The 23827-nt window shown below is 41.5% G+C and overlaps 2 protein-coding genes across 4 annotated transcripts in view; one reads left to right on the forward strand and one right to left on the reverse strand.

Annotated features, from left to right (window-relative positions):
• Nucleotides 1-1389: 1389 nt before the first annotated feature.
• Nucleotides 1390-4412, reverse strand: LOC139375058 (adaptor related protein complex 4 subunit sigma 1). 2 transcript variants are annotated; one of them, XM_071116457.1, is made up of 6 exons: nt 4243-4412; nt 2921-3081; nt 2545-2631; nt 2357-2425; nt 2160-2171; nt 1390-1759 (listed from the first exon to the last, which is right to left on the reverse strand). In XM_071116457.1, exons 2-6 carry the CDS (start codon nt 3056-3058, stop codon nt 1628-1630), a joined length of 438 nt encoding a protein of 145 aa, XP_070972558.1. In that variant the 5' UTR covers nt 3059-3081; nt 4243-4412; the 3' UTR covers nt 1390-1627. The 2 variants fall into 2 exon arrangements, with proteins under 2 accessions (XP_070972558.1, XP_070972559.1); XM_071116458.1 differs by lacking the exon at nt 2160-2171 and having other exon boundaries at nt 1459-1764.
• The window catches only part of LOC139375056 (striatin, calmodulin binding protein 3), a 29189-nt gene continuing 8841 nt past the window's right edge, over nt 3480-23827 (forward strand). The window contains exons 1-7 of one of the 2 annotated variants that reach the window (XM_071116454.1): nt 3480-3945; nt 20712-20815; nt 21069-21142; nt 21240-21321; nt 21609-21785; nt 22084-22219; nt 22599-22740. In XM_071116454.1, the coding sequence (XP_070972555.1) occupies nt 3709-3945; nt 20712-20815; nt 21069-21142; nt 21240-21321; nt 21609-21785; nt 22084-22219; nt 22599-22740 (952 nt within the window). In that variant the 5' untranslated portion in view covers nt 3480-3708. The remainder of the gene's footprint in view (nt 3946-20711; nt 20816-21068; nt 21143-21239; nt 21322-21608; nt 21786-22083; nt 22220-22598; nt 22741-23827) is intronic. The other variant, XR_011627748.1, reaches the window with a different exon arrangement.

Raw genomic sequence — 23827 nt, forward strand, 5'->3', positions numbered from 1 at the left:
TAAAGCTCCAAGGGAAGATGTACGTAATACCTCAGTTCAATCTATTACTATAGCTGCTGTATAAAAAAAATACCTATTATTATTGACAAACTCAAGTATGAAGTCCATAAATCATTTGGATGGCAATGTGTCCATTTTTTCCCCAGAGGGTAACACAGTGGCAAGAAAGTATGTGAACCCTTTGGAATTACCTGGATTTCTGCATAAATTAGTCATCAAAATTCATTCCCAAGTTTAGCCTAACATTCTCCTGCAAAATGTCTTTATCCGTCTGCCAATTGAAGCTCAACAGAACAACGACCCAAAACACAAAAGTATATCAACAGAATGGCTTCAACAGAAGAAAATACGCCTTCTGGAGTGGCCCAGTTAGAGTCCAGACCGCAACCCGATTTATTGAAATGCTGTGGCATGACCTCGAGAGTGGTTCACAGCAGACATCGCAAGTATATTGCTGAACTGAAACCGTTTTGTAAAGATGGTCTAAAATGCGTCCTGACCGTTGTGCAGGTCTGATCTGCAACCTCAAATGTTGGAGTTTATTGCTGCCAAAGGAGGGTCAACCGGTTATTAAATCCAAGGGTTTGTGTTCTTTTTCCACCCTACGCTGAATGTTTACATGGTGTGTTCAATAAAGACATGTATAATTGTTATTGGTTTAAGCACGCTGTGTCTATTGTTGTGACTTCGATCAGATCACATTTTGACCAATTTATGCAGAAATCCAGGTAATTCTAAAGAGTTCACATACTTTTCTTGCCACTGTAGTCTTAGTTTGTTCAAACCATAGAGCTAGATGGTCTCTAGTGTCCAAAAGCCTGTTTTAGCATGGGCAGCTCATGGAGGACTCATCTTTTTATTTGTATAAAGTTGTGTCTGCCAATTGAACTGATGGGCGGCTCCATTTTGAAGTAATACATTTTCTTCACATTTGGCTGATCCCTCTTGATGTCCTGGTTGGACATGATTTCAATAGGGTCACCAGGAGGGATCATCCAAAGAAGTTGAAAGTCTCACCCAGTTGACATTAAAAATGTTTTCAGGAATTTTGGATTTCAAAACAAAAATCTATTTGAACGGTCATCCAACTCAGAATCTCTGGCCTCTTTCTAGAGTTCTGACATGGTTTGACCTTGTATTTTTCAGAGTTGCCAGTTGTTTTGAATGTGGCATTAAAATACAGAAATCATCCCTGTATGGTGCAAAATGCGGGGATGGTTTGAAAGTTACAAATCTTAAAAACGTGATTGCTGACAGGGCAAAACATTTTGGGACTATGTCAGCAATGGACTAATGAAACAAATACCAAAATATCGTTTTTGGGTGGTTTTCCTTCAAGGATCATATAATTCCATTCAGGTTACCAGGAGGAATCAGCCAATTAATTATACTTGTGAGGAGACATTCCATAACCGCAGGTGTCAGTAAATCGCCAACCTCTGCTTTATTACTGTAAAACAACACACTCTAGGTGGCAGCGTGCACCCTTTCAGTTTCCCAACTCATAGAAGAAAATTGAGTACTTCATAATGGAGATGGCCTTAATGGCGCTGCCCATGCTCTTAAAGACGCCATAATTGGACAGATACAATGATGCGAGGTCTAAGTCTATGGTTCAAACAACTGCTCAATGTGCCTCAGCCATCTTGTCCAGAGCAAGTAGAGGTGCCAGGATGCGGTTCTTGTTGGTCTCCACTATGTGTCCATTCTGGATAATCTCATCAATGATGATGTGCACTTTATCCAGGTTGAACATGATCTGAGCTGGAGTTAAGGTCATTAAATCTATAAGTCAATATTGAATAATCATTTATTCCCCATCACAGTGTAAAGGAGGGTATTGTTTCCCCCCCTCAATGAGCCCTCTCCAGTAGTAAGAATAATGTTCTTGTTATCTCTGGCTACACCAGTAACATGTCACTGGTCAGGTTGAACAACTTTGACAACTTAACAGTGAACCGTTAACACCACTGACTGTAGTTGCATTCCAATTCTTATGACTGGTCTGACCCCAGCTAGTCTGAAATCCCACTGAGCCCAGACTGAGCCCAGAAAGCACCTAATGCGAAGGTGGACAGGCAGACAGCCCCTGCTTCTGTTTCAATGACTTGTTTCCTCAAATTGATTAAAACAAGTTATAGTAATTTGTAAAAGGATACATCCAATTCACTCTGTTAGGAGAGAAAAAACAATTTACTTTTCTAACGAGGAACAATCAGTTTAGAGTAATGTGTTTTTGTCCCAGAAAATACTGACCTTTAAAATGCTATGCATAGGTGGTTGGATAGTTAACGTGAAGTAAATCTAGGATACAACAAGAATGTGCTGAAGTAGAGAATAAAAAGACTGAACTCACCACACGACTAAAGTACTTGTCAAGAACCTCAACAAAGTTGTGTACCAGCTCATAGATTGACAGCTCATTCTGTGGGAAAGAAGGACATCCCACACCATGAATCATGTATAATCACAATGAAACAATCTTAACCTTAATCGGTTAACACTAATACTTGTACACTTATAACAGTGAAATGATGAACTCACCTCAGTGTCACTGATACCAACAACTATGTAGAGAGCAGCATACTGCCGATACACTAGTCTGAAGTCCTTGTATTCCACAAAAGAGCACTAGATAGAATACAATAGTTAGTTGGATGTGAATTTTAAGATGAGTTCAGTGGCACACTAACTCAGCATGAAGAATACCATAAATACAAACAAAAATGTTTAGCATGACAATGAGTGGCAAGGACTGGAATTACAGCTAAACAGACTAGGTTATTTCTACTAGATTTCATTCTGTCCTGTATTGTCTTGTCTAACCCCCCAGTTATGCATTGTCTTCTCACTATTGTATTATACCCCTGAAAGTAAACCAAACTATTTTTTTTATTCTAATAATGTGATTGAGAGAGACCTCTTCTTTTTTGCGTGACAGGCATCTCTTGACAACATCAGTCTCCAGAGAAGGCCTCTTCTCAATGTCCACCTGCTCATAATACTTAGACAGGCGGGTCTGGCCCTGCTTGTTAACCATCAGAAGGAACTTGATCATTGTGATCTCTAAATCCAGTGCATCTGCAAAACAGGAAATAAATATATAAATAAATGGTGTCATTGCAAATCATGCAAAGTCTTTGTGTAATACCCTTTTTTTATGCATCTGTAACTGATCAGTTAACTACATGTGCCATTCAGCAGTCAGAAGGACTATGGCCAAACTAAACAGTCAGATCCCCAATCTGCAGTCAGCAAACAATGCAGTCAGCAACATGATGCTGGATATGAGATGGCTCCCTGAGTCATGCAAACAAACTCTGATAGAATCCTATTTCTATTATTGATCTGGTTCACAATGTGTCTGAGCTGTACAGACTGTAACTGTATACACGCATGCCCAGGGTATTTGGATGACCCCCAAAAAAAGAAAATGGTGAGTATGTCCCACCATGCAGCGCGGGACAATTCTCTCTCCCACCCCCGGCAGTAAGGAGGCTTTCATATCCAACTCCAAGGATTGGACTAATGGCGGCCAACATATCTTTACGCTGAGAGTAAATCCAAAACATAGCCCTGTCTCACTACAACCGCATAGCCATTTCAGTGAAAGGCATCGTCAAATTCATACGGGAACACTGATCTGAAAAGGGGGAGGGAAGGCGAATTCAAGCAGCAAATTGTGCTGGGACTTTCCTCTTCTTAAAAATGGATGAACACCCCGGCGGAAGAGTTGGAATGGCCGCCTCAAGACAGCAGCAGGGGAATAACAACGTTAATCCCCAAATCGGTAGTGGAGGTGGCTCAGGGATGGGGCAGCAGCAAGACGACATACCACGGCCACAGCAATATACCATCCCCGGTATTTTACATTACATCCAGCACGAATGGGCCCGATTCGAAATGGAGAGAGCTCATTGGGAAGTGGAGAGGGCCGAACTTCAGGTAGCTATTAGCATACTAACGTTATCTCAGCCAACTAACTAAAACACAGAAGCTTGAGCAACAATGCATTTTGCCTGGATAGTGTGCAACTTTTGTTTTAGCCACTTTGCATCCAGTGACCATGCTTCGATAGCAAGTGAACGTCCTACTATAGTGTGTCCAGTTAGATAACAAATAGTTAGCCACGGGAATCGGTTAACTGGCTGGATAACATTAGCTTAGCACCGGCTGACAAATGCTGGCTAGATAGTGTGTGATAAAGTGGAACATCAAGTTGATTTGTTTGCAATGTCTTACCCGTAGTTTTATGAATAACGTTCACTCTTGCTGCTGTGCTACTTATTTAGTCGTTTCATTTTAGAGAGTCGTTGAAATACACAAGGCTCTAATCAAACCGAATCCAGCTGACTGTCAACTAATCTCTGAGAGCAGCCATTTTGGTTTGGTCATTATGGCGACAACTTGGCTGGGTCCTCTTGAGTCGCCGACAGGCTAGCCGATGTTAGCTAAAACATCTTGAAAAGGGATACATCCCATATTGTTGATCATATAAAGTCTGCAATCTTTTTAACTTAAACGTTTTTTTAAAAAATAAATAAATAGTAAATAAACATGTAGTCTGATGCCATTTGGATGGTTTGTGCATGTTGTTAGCAAGCTAACATAAACAAAGTTAGCTAGCTAGCTAACTGTCACAAGGCCCCAGACACAGTCTGACACACTGCGCTGTCATTTACGATCGAACAAGTAAAACAATTCGCTTTAGGCTTAGTCAGAAATCTAGCTACATAACTTTTAGAATTCACTTTTGTGTCACGGATGTGATCTTGGTCAATTTAAGAAAGTTTTTCCGCGGTGGTTTATTTTATGACATTTTGACAGGTTTTATCAAATGTATGTTATGACATCAGCTAACGTTATGTGTGTGACCTGTCGAGACTACCTGGCAGTCTTGCAGATATGAAAGTGAATGTTGGTTTCAGTGTTGTGATTGTATTAAGGAATGTGGAGGTGTTGAAATGCAAGCAGTGCCAGAGAGAGTATAGTACTGCTTTGTTTGAACACATCCCACTCCAGACAGTTGAATTGGGACCGAGAGACTGAAAAACAGCTTCTATCTCAAGGCCATCAGACTGTTAAACAGCCACCACTAACATAGAGAGGCTGCTGCCAACACACAGGCTCAAACCTCTGCCCACTTAAATAAATGGACTTCATAAAGGTATCACTAGTCACTTTAAATAACACCACTTTAATAATGTTTACATATCCTACATTACTCATCTTATATGTATATACTGTAATCTATACCATCTACTGCATCTTGCCTATGCCACACGCCATCGCTCATCCATATATGTATATGAACATATTCTATTCATCCCTTTACATTTGTGTGTGTATAAGGTAGTTGTTGTGAATTTGTTAGATTACTGTTAGATATTACTGCATAGTCAGAACTAGAAGCACAAGCATTTCGCTACACTCGCCTTAACATCTGCTACCCATGTGTATGTGACCAATAAGATTTGATTTGATTTTGATTTGAGTGGTGGCAGATGGGAGGTTTACTCCCCTCCCTACTTGCTCAGTGACACATACCTTCAGCATGACTCTCACTCTGCACACTGATTCAAGGCCTACCAGAGTCAATAGATTGGAATGGATATAAGGCAGCACAGGCTTCTGCATCCCTGTAGCCACTGTCTGTCTGTCTGTCCCCCCCGTCCCCCCCCCCCCCCCAGGACAAGTGAAGTGACAAAACTAGATGTCATGACCCTGTAGAGAATTGATTGTCTCACTAGATGGCCAGAAAATGAGCAAGTTTTAGTTATGTTAGGGTTCATGTACAGTAACAAAAAAAAAAAAATATATATATATATATATATATATATATATATTCACAGGTTTTTCATTATTTTTACTATTTTCTACATTGTAGAATACATAGTAGTGAAGACATCACTGCTATAAAATAACAAATATTGAATCATGTAGTAAAAAGTGTTAAACCAAAATATTAGGTTCTTCAAAGTAGCCAACCTTTGCCTTGACAGCTTTGCAAATCCTTGGCATTTCTCTCAACCAGCTTCACCTGGAATGCTTTTCCAACCGTCTTGAAGGAGTTCCCACATATACTAAGCACTTGTTGGCTGCTTTTCCTTCACTCTGCGTTCCAACTCATCCCAAACTATCTGAATTAGGTTGTCGGATGATTGTGGAGGCCAAGTCATCTGATGCAGCGCTCCATCACTCTCCTTCTTGGTCAAATAGTCCTTACACAGCCTGGAGGTGTGTTGGGTCATTGTCCTGTTGAAAACAAATGATAGTCCCACTAAGCGCAAACCAGATGGGATGGCGTATCGCTGCATAATACTGTGGTAACCATGCTGGTTAAGTGTGCCTTGAATTCTAAATATCACAGACAGTGTCACCAGCAAAGCACCATCACACCACCATTTCCACGGTGGGAACCACACATGCAAAGATCATCCGTTCACCAACTCTGAGTCTCACAAAGACACGGTGGTTGGAACCAAAAATCTAAAATTTGGACTCATAATGAAGGAAATAAATTCCACAAATTAACTTATCATGGCACACCTGTTAATTGAAATGCATTCCAGGTGACTAACTCATGAAGCTGGTTGAGAGAATGCCAACAGTGTGCAAAGCTGTCATCAAGGCAAAGGGTGGCTACTTTGAAGAATCTAAAATATAATTTTATTTAGATTTGTTTAACACTAATTTTGGGTTACTACATGATTCCATATGGGTTATTTCATAGTTTTCATAGTCTTCACTATTATTCTATAATGTATAAAATTGTACAAATAAATAAAAACCCTTGAACAAGAAGGTGTGTCCAAACTTTTGACTGGTACTGTATGTATGTATTGTCGTGTCTTTGGCTATGCCGGATTAACGGATCTTACATGCTATTCTATAAAATAATTTCTCTGTAATTAATATCACCTGATTGAGCTAATCATGTAAATGTAATTAACTAGAGAGTCGGGCACCACAAAATAATATTTATAGAGCTGTTATCTTCAGAATAAACTCTTAAAGACCTAGTAATATTTTACATCCATAGCAGTCAACATTAATCTTCATCTTACTTCAGTCTCATCTGAAAGTTGTAAATTCTTGGTTATCTGCAAGAACCCTGGCTAACCATTTGAATCAGCAATACAACATAGGTATTTAGTAAATAAATAATTAAAACCAAACTAATCACACAGAATTCACATACACACAATTAATCATAACTTGATTACGAATTACGTCATAAAGGAAGACGTCCCTAGCGGGCGGAACAGATATGACAGCTTGTTACACAAAGGAAAAGGGCTGGGTTTGAGTGAAAGAGCAGGAAGACTGAGGAACAAAGGAAAAAAGCTGTGCTATCGTAAATACAGTATCTTATGCATTCTAAATTACCGCCCATTTGGAAAAGGAAAATGCAATAAATATTTACTCTGAACTGCGCTTCAGTAGGTTGGTGGTAGATGGAAGGCCGTGTTGCCAAACCGAGTCTTCTGTCCGTTGAAGAATGTCTCTGGTTGTCAATTGGATACATTGTAGTAACGTCGTTGTGTGATAGACGGGAAACTCTGTTCCTTCCTAACCTGCGTTTGCAGCTGCGGTCGCTAACTCAACAGCTAGGAGGTATCACTTCTATAGTGAATAAGAGTTCAAAAGTTCATACCATTCGCAACCAAAGCTCATGCTAATGTTGGCTTCGTTCTGTAGTTATTATCTGAACCATTCTGACAGGACCGTCGCCCTCATATCCTCGGAACAGGAAGTTATGTTGTCGTCAATGGCTTATATAAGAAGGGAGAAAAGGGGTGTGTTTCATAGTTTACAACATCTGTCTCTTCACGTGGGCGGGCCACTGAGTGAGCAGCAATATCTTATGAAAACCCACATCTCACATTTTAGAAGCTAAAATCACATTTCATCCCATCACAAATAATTTCATATTCAAACATTTAAATTGAACAACAATTCCATGTGAATCCTATAACTCTGATGTGTATACTTTCCACTGTAGAGTTTGTCATCTTATCATTGATGAGAATGTCTCAGATGACAACCGAACTGACTTCATATTCATAGCCCTATTTGAAGATCAATATGATAGTTACTAGTTATTTCTATTGACAAGACAAGTATGACCTGCCTAATTTGCCATAACAAGATGCTGTAATATTGTTCAACTTTGTATTGATAAAACAACATGCATTTTATGTTAATGAAGCAAGCCTAGATTATTTTGGTCAGCCGCACCTCCTATTGGGTGAGTTGCTTTGCGATTCATCCACATCAATCAAGCAGTCAGCCCTGTTAGCACAAATCACACCAAGCCTGGAAATAAATGCTATCTGGGTTAATTCTAACTTTATAGGTCACTAAGACTGCCAGGGCATATTTAGAACCATTCTTATGCGCTCTGCTCTTCCTTTGCCCTGGCTGTAGAAGACAGACAGAGAAATGGCAGCCTGACCGGGCCCTTTTCTTCCTGTTTAGAGTCTGTCCGTGGAAATAAAGAATATGATTATTAACACAGAGGCAGTGACTGTTGTATCTGGGTTTTATTATTTATATGTTGAGGCGGAGTGTTTTACCTCAATGAAAGTTTGACAGGATTGGTGTTTATCCTACTGAAACAATGTATTTGTTTTCATTATGGATCCCCATGCCTTGGCAGCAGCTACTCTTCCTGGGGTCCAGCAACAGAAGACAATTACATACAGTATTAAAATATAACATGACATGACATTTCATACCACTCCACCACCACATATTTACAATACAACATCCATGTGCACATATGTGTAGAGTGCGTGTCTTATCATGTGCCTGTCTGTGTGCCTGTCTGTCTCTTCACAGTCCCCGCTGTTCCATTAGGTGTATTTTAACTTTTTTTTAAATCCAATTCTACTGCTTGCATCAGTTACCTGATGTGGAATAGAGTTCCATGTAGCCATGGCACTATGTAGTACTGTGCGCCTCCCATAGTCTGTATGTATGGGTGTCTGAGCTGTGTGCTAGTACTTTAAACAGACAGCTCAGCGCTTTCAGCTTGTCAACACGTCTTACAAAGACCAGTAATGATGAGGTCAATCTCTCCTCCCACTTTGAGCCATGAGAGATTTACATGCATATTATTAATGTTAGCTCTCCATGTACATTTAAGGGCCAGCTGTTCTGTTCTGAGCCAATTGTAATTTTCCAAGGCCCCTGTTCGTGGCACCTGACCACACGACTGAACACTAGTCCAGGTGTGACAACTAGAGCCTGTAGGACCTTGTTGATAGTGCTGTTAAAAAGGCAGGGTAGCACTTTTTTTAATTATGGACACACTTCTCCCCATCTTAGCTACTGTTGTATCAACATGTTTTGACCATGACAGTTTACAATCCAGGGTCACCTCAACTTGCTAAATTTCCACATTATTTTTTACAATATTTAGTTGATGTTTATGGTTTAGGGAATGATTTGTGCCAAGTACAATGCCACCCATTCTGAAACTAACTTCAGCTCTTTGTTAAGTGTAGTAGCTAACGTGTATCGTGTTGCGTCATCCATATACATAGCCACACTGGCTTTACTCAAGGCCAGTGGCATGTCATTAGTAAAGTTTGAAAAATGTAAGGGGCCTAGACAGTTGCCCTGGGGAATTCCTGATTGTACCTGGATTATGTTGGAGAGGCTTCCATTAAAGAACACCCTCTGTGTTCTGTTAGACAGGTAACTGTTTATCCACGATATAAGAGGGGGTGTAAAGCTATAACACATACATTTTTCCTTCAGCAGATTATGATCGATAATGTCAAAAGCCACACTGAAGTCTATCAAAACAGCTCTTGCTATCTTTTTATTACCAATTTCTCTCAGCCAATCATCAGTCATTTGTGTATGTGCTGTGCTTGTTGAATGTCCTTCCCTATAAGCGTGCTGAAAGTCTGTCAATTTGTTTACAGTAAAATAGCATTGTATCTGGTCAAACCCTTTTCCCCCCCAATGTAGTTCTCTCTTGTTGAAATTGAAATCACTAACTCAATGTAGGCCTATGTTCATACCTGTGCGTCGGTGCAGTCAGTCGGTCAGTGTCTTAATCACGTCATTCTTTCATTGTGCTTGATTTGGTGATAATTTTCCACTAGGCCTCAGGTGTTTCCTTATGACTGGTGCACCACTATGTCAATGCTCTCTATTAGAGGTCGACCGAATATGATTTTTCAATACCGATTATTGGAGAACCAAAAAAAGCCGATACCGATTAATCAGTAATAATATATATTTTTTTGTAATAATGACAATTACAACAATACTGAATAAATACGTATTTTAACTTAATATAACACATCAATAAAATCTATTTAGCCTCAAATAAATAATGAAACATGTTCAATACTTTGTTTTTGCATTATTTAAACCAAATTGGAGAAGAAAGTAAAATTGCAATATGTGCCATGTAAAAAAGCTAACGTTTAAGTTCCTTGCTCAGAACATAAGAACATATGAAAGCTGGTGGTTCCTTTTAACATGAGTCTTCAATATTCCCAGTTAACCTAAAACGTCTTAAGGTTATTATAGGAATTATAGGACTATTTCTCTCTATACCATTTGTATTTCATATACCTTTGACTATTGGATGTTCTTATAGGCACTTTAGTATTGCCAGTGTAACAGTATAGCTTCCGTCCCTCTCCTCGCCCCTACCCGGGCTCGAACCAGGAACACATCGACAACAGCCACCCTTGAAGCATCGTTACCCATCGCTCCACAAAAGCAGAGCAAGGGGAACAACTACTCCAAGTCTCAGAGTGAGTGACATCACCGATTGAAAAGCTATTAGCACGCACCCCGCTAACTAGCTAGCCATTTCACATCGGTTACACCAGCCTAATCTCAGGAGTTGATAGGCTTGACGTCATAAACAGCTCAATGCTTGAAGCATTGCGAAGAGCTGCTGGCAAACGCACGAAAGTGCTGTTTGAATGAATGCTTACGAGCCTGCTGCTGCCTACTATCGCTCAGTCAGACTGCTCTATCAAATATCAAATCATAGACTTAATTATAACATAACACACAGAAATACGAGCCTTTGGTCATTAATATGGTCGACTCCGGAAACTATCATTTCGAAAACAAAACGTTTATTCTTTCAGTGAAATACGGAACCGTTCCATATTTTATCTAATGGGTGGTATCCCTTAGTCTAAATATTGCTGTTACATTGTACAACCTTCAATGTTATGTCATAATTATGTACAATTCTGGCAAATTAATTACGGTCTGGCCTCCCGGGTGGCGCAATGGTCTAGGGCACTGCATCGCAGTGCTAGCTGTGCCACCAGAGACTCTGGGTTCGCGGCCAGGCTCTGTCGCAGCCGGCCGCGGCCGGGAGGTCCGTGGGGCGAGGCACAATTGGCCTAACGTTGTCCGGGTTAGGGAAGGTTTGGCCGGTAGGGATATTCTTGTCTCATCGCGCACCAGCGACTCCTGTGGCGGGCCGGGCGCAGTGCACGCTAACCAGGTCGCCAGGTGCACAGTGTTTCTTCCGACACATTGGTGTGGCTGGCTTCCGGGTGGATGCGCGCTGTGTTAAGAAGCAGTGTGGCTTGGTTGGATTGTGTTTCGGAGGGCGCATGGCTTTCGACCTTCGTCTCTCCCGAGCCCGTACGGGAGTTGTAGTGATGAGACAAGATAGTAACTACTAACAATTGGATACCACGAAATTGGGGAGAAAAATATATTTTCTTAATTACGCTCTTTGTTAGGAATAAATGGACTTCACACAGTTCTCAACGAGCCAGGCGGCCCAAACTGCTGCATATACCCTGACTGCTTACAAGGAACGCAAGAAAAGTTACACAATTTCCCTAATTATAAGAAATTCATGTTAGCAGGCAATATTAACTAAATATGCAGGTTTAAAAATATATACTTGTGTATTGATTTTAAAGAAAGGCATTGATGTTTATGGTTAGGTTTGGTGCAACGACAGTGCTAAATCACCACCCGTTTGGCGAAGTAGGCTGTGATTCGATGAGAAATTAACAGGCACCGCATCGATTATATGCTACGCAGGACACTCTAGATAAACTAGTAATATCATCAACCATGTGTTGTTAACTAGTAATTATGTGAAGAATGCAACTTACCTTGGCTTCTTGCTGCCCTCGCGTAACAGGTAGTCAGCCCGCCTCGTGGAGTGCAATGTAAAGGCAGGTGGTTAGAGCATTGGACTAGTAACCGGAAGGTTGCAAAAACAAATCCCCGAGCTGACAAGGTAAAAATCTGTCGTTCTGCCCCTGAACAAGGCAGTTAACCCATCGTTCCTAGGCTGTCATTGAACATAAGAATGTGTTCTTAACTGACTTGCCTAGTTAAATAAAGGTGTTAATGTAAAAAAAAATAATAATAATAAATAAATAAATCTGCCAAATCCGTGTCCAAATTACAGATTTCCGATTGTTATGAAAACTTGTCATCGGCCCTAATTAATCGGTCGACCTCTACTCTCTATCCCTAAAACATCTGTGCTAATTAGACCACTGTAATGTTCTTCCACAGGTCTTTCTTGGTTATACATAACATCTATAAGTAGATGAGCTGAAAATAGCGGTTCCACTTAATAGTCTACCATGGCTCCTGAAAACGGTCCGAACTGTGAAAACATTTGACAGTTTCTGACATGTTTGATGTTTTTCTTTTCTTTTTTTTCCTCTATTTAACTAGGCCAGTCAGTTAAGAACAAACCCTTGTCAGCTCGATGATTCGATCTAGCAAATACAGTTCTAAAGGTATTCAAGTGTGAATAGGCCTAAGCAGTGTTCCTTTGCAGTGAAGTGGTAGGTAGATATGTTATGTCGGTGATGACAAAGCTCTAAAAGTCGGCCATTAGTTTTGCACCCATTTATAGGACAGCTGTACAGCGGGTAATGTGTCGTGAGTTGGCCATGTCTATTCTTGCTCCAATACAGTCCATTAATTTGTCAGCCTGTTAATTTGGGTCTGTGAGCTCACTGTATCCCCAGACTGACTGTTACACATCTCAACCCTGTGACCTCACACGTACGTAGCAGCTAGGCCGATACTGGCTTTGCTAGCTGCGCTGGGATTGGTCCGAGGGCGGCGTTGCAAGGGTGGTCTGAGGGCAGGGGGGATTTCCACAGCTTTTAGCAGAAGTGCTTTAACAGGAATTAGGATCATTGCGGCGATTTGATCTCTGATAGTGTACCTACTGTATTTGGATGGGCTGGGAATGTCCAGAGACCTCACGATACGCTATTATCACGGTACTTAGGTGACGATACGATATGTATTGCGATTCGATATTGTGATTGGATGTTCTAAACATAATGCTCACTATAGAAGCACTACACCCCCTTGAACTTTTTTCACATTTTCTTGAAAAAAAAAATATATATATATATATTTATATTTTTTGTCATTGTTCTACACAAAATACTCTGTCAAAGTGAAAAGATAATTCTACAAATTAATACAAATTCAATAACTAAAATATATATTTGTTGCATAAGTATTCATCTCCTTTGTTTTGGGAAGACTAAATTAGTTCCGAAGTAACATTTGGCTTAACAAATCACATAAGTTATATGAACTCACTCTGTGTGAAATAATAGTTGACATGGTTTTTGAATGACTATCTGATTGAGGGGTTAAATGTCTTTCCCCTTCCTCTGTCCCCCAGACATCATCAAGTATTGAATTTCATGCACAGATTCAACTGCGAAGACCAGGGTGCTTTTATAAAAGCCGCATGAAGAAGGGCAGTGATTGGTAGATGGGTAAAAATAACAAATCAGACATGGACTATATCTTGAAGCACAGTCAATTTGCTAATTATGCTGTGGATGATTTATTAAACAACCACCCAGACACATCAAAGATGCAGTTGTCCTTCTGAACTGAGCTGCAGGATCGGAAGGAAACTGTAAAGGGATGTCACCATGAGGCCATTGGTGATTTTTAAAACGGCTACAGAGTTCAGTGGCTGTGATGGGGGGGGGGGGGGTGAGGATGGATCAACAACATTGTAGGGACTCCACAATAATGACTTAAAAGAAGTGAAAAGAAGAATAAAAATATACAGAATAAAAGTATTTCAAAACATGCATATGTATGCAACAAGGCACTATAGTAATAGTGCAAAGGAATACACTTTTTGGCCTAAATGCCAAGCTTTCTGTTTGGGGCAAATCCAACACATCACTGAGTAACTGCTTCCTTGTATGGGTATGCTTGACATCGGCAAAGACGGGTGCGTTTTTCAGGATAAACATTAACGGGATGGCGCTTAAGCACAGGCAAAATCCTAGAGGAAAACCTGGTTCAGTCTGCTTTACACCAGATACCCGGAGATGAATTCACCTTTCAGCAGAACAATAACTTATAACACAAGGTCAATCTAAACTGGAGTTGCTTACCAAGAAGACGGTGAATGTTCCTGAGTGGCCAAGTTACAGTTTTGACACAAATTGACTTAAATCTATGGCAAGACTTGAAAGTTGCTGTCTAGCCATCATCCCCAACACCTTAACAGAGCTTGAAGAATTTTTTAAAAGAATAATGGGAAAATATTGAGACTTGCCCAACAAGATTTACAGCTGTTGTTGGTGATTCTAACATGTATTGACTCAGGGGGGTGAATACTTATCTAATAAAGATATATTACGGTTTTATTTTTCATTAATCTTCTAGAAAAACAAACAAGTTATTCCACTTAGACAATAGAGTATTTTGTGTAGGTCGTTGCCAGAAAATGACAATTAAATCTGTTTTAATCCCACTTTGTAACGCAATAAAATGTGAAGACATCCACAGAGTGTGTAGACTTTCTGTAAGCACTGTATGTCTGCTGCAGAGAGACGATGGAGCACGAGAGAACGGGTTTTGATCAGTCAAGAAAATAAAACTGCTGAAAACATGTTGACTCACTAGTTAAAAACAAGATGGAGAACAAGCTATAGGACAAAAAATACCAGAGTTGTGGCGCAGGTACAGCCGACTAGTGCTAGTTAACGCTACCTAACAAAAACATACAGTACCCGTATCAAGTTTGGACACCTACTCATTCAAGGGTTTTTATTCATATTTACTGTTTTCTACATTGTAGAATAATAGTGAAGACATCAAAACTATGAAATAACACATGGAGTCATGTAGTAACCAAAAAAGTGTTTTATATTTATATATATATATATATATATATATATATATATATATATATATATATATATATATATATATATACACTGCTCAAAAAATAAAGGGAACACTAAAATAACACATCCTAGATCTGAATGAATGAAATATTCTTATTAAATACTTTTTTCTTTACATAGTTGAATGTGCTGACAACAAAATCACACACAAATTATCAATGGAAATCAAATTTATCAACCCATGGAGGTCTGGATTTGGAGTCACACTCAATATTAAAGTGAAAAACCACACTACAGGCTGATCCAACTTTGATGTAATGTCCTTAAAACAAGTCAAAATGTGTGTGTGGCCTCCACGTGCCTGTATGACCTCCCTACAACGCCTGGGCATGTTCCTGATGAGGTGGCGGATGGTCTCCTGAGAGATCTCCTCCCAGACCTGGACTAAAGCATCCACCAACTCCTGGACAGTCTGTGGTGCAATGTGGCGTGACATGATGTCCCAGATGTGCTCAATTGGATTCAGGTCCTGGGAACGGGCGGGCCAGTCCATAGCATCAATGCCTTCCTCTTGCAGGAACTGCTGACACACTCCAGCCACATGAGATCTAACATTGTCTTGCATTAGGAGGAACCCAGGGCCAACCGCACCAGCATATGGTCTCACAAGGGGTCTGAGGATCTCATCTCGGTACCTAATGGCAGTCAGGCTACCTCTGGCAAGCACATGGAGGGCTGTGCGGCCCCCCAAAGAAATGCCACCCCACACCATGACTGACCCACCGCCAATCCGGTCATGCTGGAGGATGTTGCAGGCAGCAGAACGTTCTCCATGGCGTCTCCAGACTCTGTCACGTCTGTCACATGTGCTCAGTGTGAACCTGCTTTCATCTGTGAAGAGCACAGGGCGCCAGTGGCGAATTTGCCAATCTTGGTGTTCTCTGGCAAATGCCAAACGTCCTGCACGGTGTTGGGCTGTAAGCACAACCCCCACCTGTGGACGTCGGGCCCTCATACCACCCTCATGGAGTCTGTTTCTGACCGTTTGAGCAGACACGTGCACATTTTTGGCCTGCTGGAGGTCATTTTGCAGGGCTCTGGCAGTGCTCCTCCTTGCACAAAGGTGGAGGTAGCGGTCCTGCTGCTGGGTTGTTGCCCTCCTACGGCCTCCTCCACGTCTCCTGATGTACTGGCCTGTCTCCTGGTAGCGCCTCCATGCTCTGGACACTACGCTGACAGACACAGCAAACCTTCTTGCCACAGCTCGCATTGATGTGCCATCCTGGATGAGCTGCACTACCTGAGCCACTTGTGTGGGTTTTAGACTCCGTCTCATGCTACCACTAGAGTGAAAACACCGCCAGCATTCAAAAGTGACCAAAACATCAGCCAGGAAGCATAGGAACTGAGAAGTGGTCTTTGGTCACCACCTGCAGAACCACTCCTTTATTGGATGGTTTGGGATGAGTTGGACCGCAGAGTGAAGGTAAAGCAGCCAACAAGTGCTCAGCATATGTGGGAACTCCTTCGGGACTTCACCTGAAATGTTATTCCAACAGTCCCGAAGGAGTTCCCACATATGCTGAGCACTTGTTGGCTGCTTTACCTTCACTCTGCGGTCACACTCATCCCAAACCATCTCAATTGGGTTGAGGTTGGGGGATCATGGAGGCCAGGTCATCTGATGCAGCACTCCATGACTCTCCTTCTTGGTCAAATAGTCCTTACACAGCCTGTGATGGCGTATCACTGCAGAATGCTGTGGTAGCCATGCTGGTTAAGTGTGCCTTGAATTCTAAATAAATCACTGACGAGTGTCACCAGCAAAGGACCATAGAATAAGGCTGTAACGTAATAAAATGTGGAGAAAGTCAAAGGGTTTGAATACTTTCCAAATGCACTGTATTCTAGTGCCAATGTACTACAAAGTGTACAGTTGGTTTGACATTTGAAAACCCTATGTTGCTAGTTAGGGGACCGTCAGTAAATTACACAATGTACATGGGACAATATTTTAAGTGGTCAATAGCTCCAAATTTCTATGAGTTAACCTCAAACCAACTATAAATTTTAGAAATTCATATACAAATATTGAAAGCATTTAATGAGACAACTAAAAGATTTGCAATATGAAAATATTGTCCATTTACATTGTCATTTATTGACTGTCCCTAACTAGCCCCCTGAGAAAGACTAGCAATGTCAAACCAAGTTTGCCACTGTCTTACACCAGCTGGCTGAAGCTAATTGGCGAAAGAAGATGGCTAGCACTAGCTAAACTAGGCAACTTCAAGACCAGAAGTGTATTCATTACGTCTTGCAACAGAGACCTTTTATCTTTTTTAAGAACCAAACAGAAGCACAAAAAAAGAACATGGAACGAAATGGGGAGGGACCTACCTGATTTTGTCCAATAGAAACTTGTTTTTGTTGCAAAACATTTTCTCTTTGGAGGAAACAGTTTCTGTTGCAGAATCACTGTAATGAATACACCCCTGGTTAGGTTTTTTCAAGTTGTCTAGGGTGAGTGACGGACTAACTGTGTATCGTTTTGGCAGAGTGGATGTACAAACACTTGCCATGTGCGAAAACACACACACACACACACACACACACACACACACACACACACACACACACATACACGAGAAACCCACATGAAACTACCCAAAGACGACTCTCTTGTATTCAGTCATGGCCGCTACACATGTTAATGACCAAACCGAAAATGTTTAGTTGAGTGTTGTAGCCAGCTGTATCTGCTGAGGGAGTAGCTAGTGCTTGTGTAACCGACCCCTGGCTGTTGAACTAGTTCCCGTTTGTCCACAGAAAAAGACCAATGTAAACAGCTGTTCGTGCAGCTGAAACTCTCCTCCTCCCTTTAGCCAACTTCAACTGGCCAGACCTGAGACCTCCCAGGCTTATGGTCCCAGCAAGACTTTCATTTAGCACTTTGACTTGAACACCGAGGTGGAAAACTTTAGAAAATACTAGTTCTTATACAGTAATTATTCTATTTAAGAGAACTGATCTCCATTGACTGAAGTGAATCCTATGTTGAAAATTGACCCCATGTAGAGAGCTGGGTCTCCTACTCCTTGAATGTGTACTCAATTTTGTCTTATTTTATTATTGTGAGGGAGTGACTGGACCAGGCGACTCAGTGGTTCAGATCCACCATAGTGTTTTCATAGCCGGTATGGTTTAGCTGCTAGCCGGTGGCACTTTACTCGTCTGGCACTTTCTCCGTCTCCATGACTACGGCATGAATGTCGGCCTCCGGTTTACCTGCCGAACAACTGGGTTGCTATGGGCACCATGACACCCCACCAGTCGAGAGGGCGTTTAGGGCGGCTGACTAAAAATACGCCCTGCCTGCCACCCTTTAAACGGCATTGGGTGTCACAGCTGCTCAGTACTCACGAGCAGCACAGAGTTGAGCAGGAGAAGAGGGCCAGCTAAATAGTGCTGTATGAACTGAACAGCCTTACAGGGGTGATCCTACTTGAGGCCTGCGTTACAACCTGGGCCTGCTGCTCTGTTGATCCCAGGAGCGACAGACCGAGTCCTACTTTGACTCACCAGGCCTATACCAAGGTTTCCCCAATTCATCGGTGCCTATACCTTTTCAAATGTTTTGTTTAGGCCTTTTTTTTCTTTTTTCTATCCAGTGTCTCTTTCAAATACAGTGCCTTCAGAAAGTATTCACACCCCTTGACTTTTTCCACATTTTGTTGTGTTACAAGTTGGGATTAAATTAATTTCATTTTCATTTTGTCTACGATTTACACTAAATACTGGTGTCAGTGGAAGAAAATGTATATTTTTTTTCTTTAAAGAAATGACTAAAACACTAATATATCTTGACTACATAAGAATTCAACCTCCCGAGTCAATACATTTTAGAATGACCTTTGGTAGTGATTACAGCTGTGAGTCTTTCTGGGTAAGTCTAAGAGCTTTGCACACCTGGATTGTTCAAAATTTGCCATTTACATGTTTTATATATATTCAGAATTCTTCAATCTGTCAAATTGGTTGTTGATCATTGCTAGGCAACCATTTTCAAGTCTTGCCATATATGTTCAAACAGATTTAAGTCAACTGCAGCTTAGCCACTCGGGAACATCCACTGTCGTCTTGGTAAGCAAGTCATGTAGATTTGGCCTTGTGTTTTAGGTTATTGTCCCGCTGAAAGGTGAATTCATCTCCCAGTGTCTGGTGGAAAGCAGACTGAACCAGGTTTTCCTCTAGGATTTTACCTGTGCTTAGCTCAATTCCATTTCCTTTTTATCCTGAAAAACTCCCTAGTTCTTAATGATTACAAGCATACCCATAACATGATGAAGCCATCACTATGCTTGAAAATATGGAGAGTGGTACTCCATAGTGTGTTGTATTGGATTTGCCCCAAACATAACTTTTTGTTATGAATACAAAGTGTTAATTGCTTTACCAAATTCTTTTTTTCAGTTTTACTTTAGTGCCTCATTGCAAACAGGATGCATGTTTTGGAATATTTTTTTGTTCTGAACAGGCTTCCTCCTTTTCACTCTGTCAATTAGGTTAGTATTGTGGAGTAACTACAATGTTGATCCATCCTCAGGGATCCATCCAATGTGGTTGCATCTGTTTGAAATTCACTGCTCGACTGAGGGATCTTACAATTATCTGTATGTGTGGGGTAGAGGTGAGAGTCATTATGTTAACACTATTATTGCACACAGAGTGAGTCCATGCAACTTGTGTGACTTGTTAAGCACATTTTTACTGCTGAACTTATTTAGGCTCGACATAAAGGATTTGAATAATTATTGACTCAAAGACATTTTAGATTTTCATTTTTAATTCATTTGTTAAAAAAAATAAATGATGTATTGTGTGTAGGTCAGTGACAAAGAAATCAGAATGTAATCCATTTTAAATTCAGGCTGTAACACAGAAAATTGTGTAAAAAGTCCAGGGGTGTGAATACTTTCTGAAGGCACTGTATGTGTGGAGTCAATAGCTGGTACAGTAGGCCCCTACATGGGGTTTGGTTGTCTATATAATTAACATTTAATTTGATATAAGGCATGGAGTCATTAATGAATGGAAAATGAAGTCGAGAAGAAGAGTGATGTGGCAGTAGTAGGTGATGTAATAGTCATTGCTGCCACTATTATTCATCTGTTTTAATAATTTAGTAGACATGACATGCCTATTACTTCAGTGGGAAAGATTGCTTGTTTATTTATAAAATATATATAATTTTCAAAAAAATGTTTAACCTCTTTTTCTCCCCAATTTCGGGATATTCAATTGGTAGTTAGTCTTGTCCCATCGCTTCAACTCCTGTACGGACTCGGGAGAGGTGAAGGTCGAGAGCCATTTGTCCTCCGAAATACGACCCTGCCGAGCCGCACTGCTTCTTGACACACTGCTTGACACACTGATACGCCACAACAGATGACCTTAACATTTCGTAGAGTTTTTAAAGTTGTGAGTAAATTATTGGCTTTAACAGGAGAACCGTTAACTTATAAATGTTTTCTCCTTTCTTGTTTTGTTTTTTTTCAGGCTCGAATAGCATTCCTACAAGGAGAAAGGAAAGGTCAAGAGAATGTAAAGAATGATCTAGTTAGAAGAATAAAGATGTTAGAATATGCATTAAAGCAAGAAAGGTGAGTGTATCGCTTCTCTCTTTAACTTGAGGCAATAACTTTGATATATGGCCAAGTTCAATCTGTCTCATTGGCCATTTGCATGTACATTTTGTGTGTGACTGCAATCTGTGGAGGCTGCTGAGGGGAGGACGACTCCGTTCCAGCTATTACTATGAGCCGTCCTCCCCTCAGCAGCCTCCACTGACTGCAATGTAGAATTTATTATCTCATCACATTTACTAAACTCTTTCATTTGTCTTTTCTCTACCAGAGCAAAATACCATAAATTAAAATATGGAACAGAATTAAATCAAGGTGAAGTTAAGATGCCTAACTTTGAACCAGGTACGGACCTCTCCTGTCTCAACTGCTATAAAATGAAATGAATAGAATATGTTGACATACAGTGGTTTCGATAACTTTTCTTCCGTGAGGTTTGCAGAAGATACCAAAGACACAGAGGTCCCTGCTGTACCCCAGAACAGTCAGCTGACGTGGAAACAGGGCAGACAGCTCCTCAGACAGTGAGTACGCCAACACAGCATACCTATAGGGCCTCGCATCCAGCTAGCATTCTAACACGTTTATAGATCAAGATGAATTCCCATCAGGGTCTGTATTCATAGAGCGTCTCATCATGCTGATCAAGGACCAGGTCCCCCTAGCTAATGTAATCTTATTCCTTATGCTCTAAAATGTCAGACTGATCCTAGATCACCATTCCTGCTCTGGGAAGCTTTAGGTACACGGGCCCAGGTTTGTTTAGCTAGCTAAGTCATTTGGATGTGTAATTCTGTTTCTGTCCCAACAGATATCTTCAGGAAGTAGGTTACACGGACACAATACTAGATGTGCGGTCTCAGAGAGTGCGTTCGTTACTGGGCCTATCCGGCTCGGAGCAGAACGGCTCTGTGGAAAACAAGAACCTGGAGCTGATCCTCAACGGAGGGGAGTCTCCAGCCAAACCAAAGGGACAAGATATGAAAAGGTAGTTTGTTAGGCCTCATCTGGTCCTGCACACTGCCAATCACTTCAGTGAAGATCCAACTGACACAATGTTCACTTTTCCTGACGAAACTGAAATCACACACTCCACTTTTTCTGGCAACTTCCTAAATAGCAGATTTCTGATGGATTCTGCACACTGTGCCTCTGTGTGCTCAGAACAGTATGCTCTGAATAGCATTAGCCACATCATCCATCCTGTTTCATTTAATTTGCTAATGAAATCATTTGCAGTGTCGCCCGCATTGCTCTAAATAGTTGTTTTCAAACTGTTTTTCTAGGAATCCAGGAGACGTTCTGGAAACATTTAACTTCTTAGAAAACACAGACGACAGTGACGAAGATGACGATGAGGAGGGAGACCTGATGGAGGATATAGACAGCGGCAAACACACAATAAAAAGACACAAGATAAAGGTGAAGACCTCTTTGCTTCAGGCGATGACATCTGAAGCCCCTTACTAGTGTTGTCGTAAATGTACTGCCAGTGTCAGCACTGTGTAAATGGGTGTAATAATGGCTTGCTAAGAGCAATACTTGTCTCTTGACACTAGACTTGTATCCTCAGATCTGATTATGAATGTTGATAGTTATCAGGAGAGAACCTTTAAATGCCTGCTGTGTAAAAGAGTTCACCACAATTTAAAATTCGGTACATGAGCATGTGGAAGGAAAATACCAACCACCTTTTATTTGACAAGTATTGTTATTATATACAAGTATTGTATTAAGTGTGTACTGTATTTGATCCCAGTGTGCCAGACCTGGTGGCTGACTGTGTTTGTCCTCTGTCCAGGTTGGGAACGAGGGCCTGGCCTCTGACCTTCCAGACGATCCCGACACGGAGGAGGCTCTGAAGGAGTTTGACTTTCTGGTGAATGCCGAGGATGGAGAGGGAGCAGGGGAGGCCAGGAGTTCAGGGGATGGGACCGAATGGGGTAAGAGGGTATAACATATCTCCTGCTGAGAACTAGCCTAGTCCCCATTGTGTCCCCATTTGGCATAAATGCAGCCATTTGTATCAATGAAAATGTAGATTTAGCCTGCATGGGTGTTGGGTAGAGGAACTGTGGCTTGGACAGCCCTTGTGTGTGTGTGTGTGTGCGCCGGTGGTAGACATGTTTTCCTCTACCCATCTGTGGGCCGGTGGTAGACATGTATTCCTCTACCTATCTGTGGGCCGGTGGTAGACATGTTTTCCTCTACCCATCTGTGGGCCGGTGGTAGACATGTATTCCTCTACCTATCTGTGGGCCGGTGGTAGACATGTTTTCCTCTACCCATCTGTGGGCCGGTGGTAGACATGTATTCCTCTACCTATCTGTGGGCCGGTGGTAGACATGTTTTCCTCTACCCATCTGTGGGCCGGTGGTAGACATGTATTCCTCTACCCATCTGTGGGCCGGTGGTAGACATGTATTCCTCTACCTATCTGTGGGCCGGTGGTAGACATGTTTTCCTCTACCCATCTGTGGGCCGGTGGTAGACATGTATTCCTCTACCTATCTGTGGGCCGGTGGTAGACATGTTTTCCTCTACCCATCTCTGGGCCAGTGGTAGATATAACTGAAATATTGAGTAGTGGAGCGTGTATTCTGATCTGCACCAAGAATGGCCTACCCTGTGCCATCTCAGTCACGCCAATGCTGCGTTAGCATTCCTCCTCACTTGTGCACAGGATATTCTGAGCCGCCCCCCCCCTGGCCTCGCCTGGCCTCCCCTGGCCTCCCCTGGCCATGCCACACACCTCACTGCTGCTGCGTGCCCTGCTCAAAATCCCAGCCTCTCGGTTCAGTCACACTACCCTCAGCACAACCCTCCACAGTGGCCGAGAGAAAGGGTTTCATACAGAGCACCAGTCAGACCCGCTAGTAATGAAATTAACCCCATCCCACACAGTGCTGGTCTTATTTTTCATGTGTTTTTTTTGCAAGGGGGCTAACCTGTGTTTAGGAAATTGTTTCATCGCATGTCTCATTGTTATTCACTCAAGGTTTTGACTTCTACCCAGTGAAATACTTTCTA

Source organism: Oncorhynchus clarkii, chromosome 19, assembly GCF_045791955.1.
Source record: "Oncorhynchus clarkii lewisi isolate Uvic-CL-2024 chromosome 19, UVic_Ocla_1.0, whole genome shotgun sequence".
In the NCBI taxonomy this organism is placed as follows: domain Eukaryota; kingdom Metazoa; phylum Chordata; class Actinopteri; order Salmoniformes; family Salmonidae; genus Oncorhynchus; species Oncorhynchus clarkii.

Bases quoted from the DNA above. Each gene is read 5' to 3' on its own strand.
- LOC139375058 (XM_071116457.1), bottom strand. From the start codon at position 3,058: ATGATCAAGTTCCTTCTGATGGTTAACAAGCAGGGCCAGACCCGCCTG. The intron at 2,632-2,920 runs GTCTCTCTCAAT...TATTCTATCTAG, and splicing joins TGTCACGCAAAAAAGAAGAG to TGCTCTTTTGTGGAATACAA. The intron at 2,426-2,544 runs GTGAGTTCATCA...TCTTTCCCACAG, and splicing joins TTGGTATCAGTGACACTGAG to AATGAGCTGTCAATCTATGA.